Raw genomic sequence first — 6,697 nt, forward strand, 5'->3', positions numbered from 1 at the left:
ATCAGCTCCTGGCCTAGTTTTCACAGCTGATATTGAGCTTCTCCAGCGGTTCTTTCCACATATGTAATTGATCTGATTCCTATGCATACCATCAGGTTGTTGTTGTGTATTGTTGAGTCAGAACCTACCCATAGCTGACCCTCCGGCGGGTTTTTAGTGGCAAATTAATTGCACAGGAGGAGATTGTCCAGCCTTCTCCCGCGTTGCAGCTGGTAGATCTGAACCACGTACTTTCGGGATTGCAGCTTCTTGCCAGCAGGCCACCTTTAAGAGGTAGTAAATTTATGTTAATGGGGAAAAGCAACTCAAAAAAAGAGCATGATGATGTTTACACAAATAAAAAATTAATGAGGAATCAGGGACTAGTGGTGCTTCATCCCTCTGCAGAATATTTTTCCTAATAAATCTCTTTGCATAAAGAAATGCAATCAGTGTCACTAAATGTTACATGTTGAAACTGCTGCATTAGTGCATGTTTTGTGATGTATATTTCAAAAACAAAATTAATAAGATCATATTTTTTTAAAGTCTATCAAGAATGTATAAAATTAGTAAATCAGTCAGTAGTATGTCATTAGAAATATGGCAATAAATAATAGAAGAAATTGCTTATAATTGACAGCATTTACCATTAATGGGGAATAGCACAGAACGGTGAAAAAAGGGAAAAGATTGTTTTTCATCTTGAATTTCTGAATATTAAATATTTAACTATGTGTATGTGTTTTCTATTCGTTATGTGTATTTTCATTTAAAATTAAAAATCGGTTCTTAATTTAATTTCAGTAATGAAGAACTATATTAGGGCCAAAAGGTCAACTGACAAAATGGTAGAAGGAAACAGAAACTATACTAAAAATACCTGGAGACATCGCAGGATATTCTGCGCCCCAACTTTCTTTTTGCTTGGCTGTTTGGTTGGGAAGGCCATAGGCAGTGATGGCACCCAGCCGGAACAGTATGATCTTGAAGCCTCACTTCCACAAAGACTGGCAGTAGCCCCTGGCCAGGTGGCCATTCAGGAGACGCAAGGCCTTCCAGGTGAAAGCTTCAGGCTCCATCCAACCCATCATGCGGTGCCCGAAGGTGCAGTATCACACCAAAGTGAGAGCTGGCAAGGGCTTCAGACTGGAAGAACAGCATCCACAAAAAGGTGACCAGACCATCAGGATCTCCGTGGACCCATGAAGGAGGACCAAGTCCACCGAGTCTTCAGAGCTCCACTGTGAAGCCACTGGAGTACTGCTCCAAGCTCATCCTTTTCCCACAGAAGCCTTCTGCCCCCAAGAAGGGGGAGAGTTCTGCTGAAGAACTCAACTGGCTACTCAGCTGATGCCCTTCAGGATGGTTTATAAGAAGGAGAAAGCCTGGGTCATCACACAGGAGGAAAAGTTGTTCAGGATTCGAGCCAAGAAGGCCAAGGAGATCCCCAAGCAGGATGTGGAGAAGAAAATGTAAACTGTTCCAAGGGACCTTTAATATAAACTGTGAAGCTTCAAAATAAATAAAAGTCCTGGAATGTCAGAACCCTTGAAGACTGGCTTTTCTAGCAATTGGTTTGGTGGCCTGGTGGCAAGAAGCTGTACTGCAATCCCAAAGGTACATGGTTCGAATCCACCAACTGCTCGGTGGGGAAGGATGGGCAATTTCCTCCCACAAGATTAACTGAAAAACTGCTGGAGGTCAGTTATGGGTTGGTTCCAACTTGATGGTACACAACAACAAGAAGAAGCCATTGGGATAGCGCCTGTGGAGAGGCCATGGGCTCTAGCTACCTTAACTGCAGACACATGGTCTTGCAAATCATCAACAGCTGAAGGACCAACATAAGGGACCACTTTCCACACTGTGAGAAATGGTGGAGGAGAGACTGTAGCCCTGCTGTGAAGAGACTGTGACAAGATATAACCAGAGGAAACCTGGATATGGAGCCATAATTACAGGTTTTGGTTTTGGATAATTGGATGAAAAATTGACATTTAACTGCTTTGAGATAAAGTTTGCTGAATGGCTGAGGAAACCAGAGGCTCTTCGCATTTGTGCCACTGAACTGAACCTGGACTTTAACTAATTGAGGAATTGTGCCTTATTAATCTGGTTTGGTACCGTTAGACTAAACCTGGACTTGCACTGGGTAATATTTTTGTCTCTTCCACTTCCCAAACTATCTCCCTAATAAATTCCACAACTGTGAGCAAAATCTGAGTCAGTTTGCAATAAACATTGAACACAATGATAGGTAAAAGAAGGTACAGGAGCATGTGGGATAGCATGTCTTACCACATAACTATTTGTATAATACTATGGATTGAAGCTCAACAATAAGAAAACAAAAATTCTCCCCACTGGGCTGAGTGGTAGCATCATGATAGACATGAAGAGATTAAGATTGTTAATAGCTTCAGTTTGCATCGCTCCATAATCAACACTCTTGGTACCAGCAGCCAAGAAATCAAAAGATGAATTTCATTGGAAAAATCTGCTGTCAGGTATACCTCTCCAGAGTACTGAAGAGCAATGATGTCAGTCTGGAGACTTTGGTGCACTTGATCCAGGCCATGGTCTTAGTAATTATTTGCTATGTATCAGAAAGCTGGACAATAACTAAGGATGATATTTATGCTTTTGAGTTATGGTGCTGGAGAAGAGAACTGATTATACCATGAACTGCTAGGAGAACAAATGGGTTCATCCTGGAGGGGATGAAACCAGGCTGCTCTTTGCAGGCAAAGATTATGAAGCTCCATCTGACATACTTTGGGTGTATTCCCAGGAGAGACCTGTCCTAGAAGACGGACATCATGCTTGAAAGGGTGGAGCGACAGTGCAAGAGAAGAAGATGCTGGATGAGATGGATTGACTCAGTGACTGGAGGAATGGGGTAGGTGTGTCAGAGACCAAAGGTAGGCAGGTTCAAGATAGAACAGGGTTTAGAGCTGTTGTGCATAGTGTTACTATGAGTCGCAAGTGATTTGATGGCACATAACAACACAACAACAATGGATACTGAGCTCTGATGGCCTAGCGATAAGAAGCTGTGCTGCGAGCCTGACGGCATGCTCCTCTAATCCACCAGCTACTCCACAGGAGAAATGGTCAACCTTTTCCAATGTGTTTAACTGCTTCTGAAAACCCACTGGAGGGTGAGCTATGGGTCAGTTCTGACCCAAAAGCGCACAACAACAACATGGATATGAGTGATTGGGAAAGTTCCCCTTTATGAAGCAAGTAGAGGTCAGACTCGGTCTTCCCCACGTTGCATCTGCCTTCCCCTTCTTTCTCCTCCTCCCCCACCAAAATACATCTGCCCTGCCCCCCCCCACATTGCATTTGCCCCAATACAGTACCATAAGACAAACTCATTTTTAGTAGGGTCAGGTAGACTCAGTTGTGCTCAGCAATAGTTATATCAAGTTCTGAAGCACTATTGATACAATAAGGGACATCACAGCACATCGTGTTCTCCACTTTTTTTAATAGGGAAAGTATAATGCATTTTGGTAATATCAAAATAAGATTAAAATAGTAAAGATTCATCACATAAAGAACTGAACTTTTGATATTATGAATATAAACACATTAGTTCTTTGAGGCTACCACATCAAGTTTAGGCAAGAAATCTTTGTGGCATAAAAAGTCAGATTCTACATAAGAATTACTGAGATATTAACAATTTCATCAATTTCAAACTTTTGATCACCTTCTTCATTCCAAGATCCATCAAACCATATTTCTTTAGATTGCCTGGGCAGGTTTGGGCCAAGATCTCGTCAGTACATAGTCTGCCAATGATGTAGGTAAATAAGACAGAGGGATGAAGAAAAAGCGAGCATTCCAACCAGCTGAATAGCGAGTTCGAGGATGCATGGATGTCAGAGCATGTTCCATGCAGTCTGTGACCAAGTTTAGGTTGGTGCTACATCTCTGCAGCCCTTGTTTGGCCTTGTTGTAATCTGTCAACAAAAGGAGAAATTGTGGTCAGCAATCTTACTCCTCAAGTTTTTATTTTAAGGGTCTTACTGCACACAATCCCAGGTATCTGTCATTGTTAGTTTCTGTAGATTCTAACTCATGGTAACTATACGTGCAGAACAGAACAGCTTTGTATGTGACATTTTGGTAGCAGACCTCCAGGCCTGTCCTCTGCACTACCTCTGAATGAGTTCAAACTCATTGTTCAACTACCCAGTAGTTGTACCCAGTAGTTGAACAATTAGCCATTTGTACCATTCAAGGATCCAGTCACAGAAATTAAACTAAGTTTCCTTTCTACAAAGACTAGACTAATCCCAAGGCCTGCACTTTTCCAACATGATTGCTCACCTACTTAGTGACTTGAGTTGGAAGCTACTCCCAGTTAACTCTATGCTGAGTTTCTAAGGCTCTAAGGTACTAAGTTTCTAAGGTACAAGATGAAAGTGTCCATCTTTCTCCCTCAAAGACATTGTAGATTCAAACCACCTGAGAAGCCTCTGGGTTAACAGTGCAACTTCCTACGGGTTCCCTGTGGACTGTGCCACCAGAACTAACATTTTAATTTCATTTTCTTTTCCTTCATTTTAACATAAAACCCAATTCCTCTTTTTAAAAAACTTCTGCATATATTTGAAACATAAATGTGTAAATCTACTTTTTTCAATTATAACGTTAACATTTTTTAAATAAAATTCATGTGTCATTAAATACAGCCATTTAAAGTACACTAATTAATCAGTTTTGCAACCATCACCATAATCTGAATTTAGATCATCACAACATTTTTAATCTTTCTTTTTATTTTTTATTTTATATTGTTTTGCTTACAAATTTTGTAGATTGTGTTTCACACTATTCTTCATACATATTGTGTTTCATACAATCATTCCCATGTGTAATGTTTTATAAAGTTAATCACCATTGGACCTTGCCCATTATTACTGTGGTTTACTTTTGCTGATTATTTCCTATCAGGAGACTAATACAATATGTGGTTCTTCATGACTGGCTTCTTTCATTGAGCATAATGTTTTCAAGCATGTACAAGTACTTCATTCCTTTTTACTGTGCATTATTATTCTATTGTATGGCTATATCATATTTTGTTTGTTCATTTACCATTTAATGGACATCTAGATTTTTTTTCCATTTGGGGGCTATTATGGATAATTCTGCTAGCAAGTGTAACTTTTATTCAAGAGTTGTTCGGTCACCTTTCCATGATTCCTATCTCTTCCCTCTATTGATAGTGACCCTCTCAGGCCAGAAGAAAGACTATTACATCAGAATCTTCTGTCTCCATAGTCCCTATCTCCTTTTATTCTAGACTGCAGCATTACCCAAAGTTAGTGTCAAGGCTGCTGCATCTACCTCAAGGCTTTTGTGTGAAATGGGAGGGAAAACACAGTTTATTTGATCTTGACAAGCTGCTGACATCTTTGTGTGAGGAAAAAGCAATCCTCTCCCTTAGAAAGTCAGTCTCATCCCAGGATGGATGGCTACTTCTACTAAGAAGACTGCCTTGCCTCCACCTGAAAGTTCTATCCCCCTGAAGGTCATCTGAATGATCTTTCTCAGATCCATATGGCTCATAGTGCATAGGTATGAGGTCCAATTTCTCAGAATGGCCCACCTAACCTGTTACAATTGAGTTGATACCAACATATAGAATATGTTCTCTATAGAACAGTGGAGAAATGCCCCCATAGGATTCCTAAAGGTATATCCTTTACAGAAGTAGACAGGCATGTCTTTCTACCACAGAATGACTGCTGGGTTTGAACCACATACTTTTTTAGTTAACAATCAAGTACTTAGCTATTGTGCTACCAAGGTCCCTAAATGGCCCATGAAACCTTGAAAGCCCAGCTTTCATCCACTTAACCTCTCCTACTTTAGACATTCCCTCCTCTTACAATAAGAACATGATTCTGAAGGCTTTAATCTAAAAGGCTTTTCTCATCTTTGGCAAAGTATCCAAAGGTGATGCTTCTCAAGTTCAGAGATTTCATGCCTCTAGGCACATAATTAATTCCTCCTTAGAGCTCAGATAGCCAAGCCCACAGGTCACAGGACAAACCCAGTCCCATGCTATGCTATCTAGATGGCCCCTTTTTCAACTGTGGCAGTGATCATCAAGTCAATGGTGAGGGCACTAGAAACAACTTTAATGTCCATCAACTCCTAGAGAAGGAGGGGCAATCTCCTGTACCAGTCAGATCTGATTTGATGGTACACACACAAAAAAAAATTTTCCTGGGAAGGCTGTATTCTCCGAAGACCTGCCATCACTCTTCACCAACACTCTTTTCTCATCTCATCTCATCTCATCTCATCTCATCTCATGCATGGTAGAAAGTACAAGAGACAATTCCTTATTAAATTAAAAAACTCACAAGCATCAAAAAATTGCTGTCCATAGGCCTCCTTGATATTTGTAGGGACTTCTTCCCAGGCTTGTGTCATTTTCTTTAACAATTGCTGCATGTCTGTCATTCCTGTTCTGAAGTAACCAGGTTCGATTATGCTGATTTTCACCCCAAAATGTTGAAGTTCTCACCTGAAACAAAGCACTCCAATTAACTCCTTTGATTAAAAGACACTATAATTGAGGCATTTGACTGTGTAGATCATAACAAACTGTGGTTGACTCTGAGAAGAATGGGAATCCCAGAACACTTGATCGTTCTAATGCAAAACTTATACTTGGACCAGGAGGCAG

At 40.5% G+C, this 6,697-nt stretch overlaps 1 protein-coding gene and 1 pseudogene across 1 annotated transcript in view; one reads left to right on the top strand and one right to left on the bottom strand.

The window, feature by feature from the left end:
- Nucleotides 1-939: 939 nt before the first annotated feature.
- On the top strand, nucleotides 940-1,458 carry LOC102876949 (annotated as a pseudogene).
- A 2,277-nt stretch (nucleotides 1,459-3,735) lies between these two features.
- Nucleotides 3,736-6,697, bottom strand: part of HSD17B6 (hydroxysteroid (17-beta) dehydrogenase 6) — a 16,971-nt gene continuing 14,009 nt past the window's right edge. Inside the window, 2 exon segments of the mRNA XM_006897609.1 lie at nucleotides 3,736-3,953; nucleotides 6,372-6,535. Coding sequence (XP_006897671.1) covers nucleotides 3,736-3,953; nucleotides 6,372-6,535 — 382 coding nt within the window.

The sequence above is a fragment of the Elephantulus edwardii genome, unplaced genomic scaffold (assembly GCF_000299155.1).
Source record: "Elephantulus edwardii isolate Elephantulus edwardi_28Jun2011 unplaced genomic scaffold, EleEdw1.0 scaffold00212, whole genome shotgun sequence".
Taxonomy (NCBI): domain Eukaryota; kingdom Metazoa; phylum Chordata; class Mammalia; order Macroscelidea; family Macroscelididae; genus Elephantulus; species Elephantulus edwardii.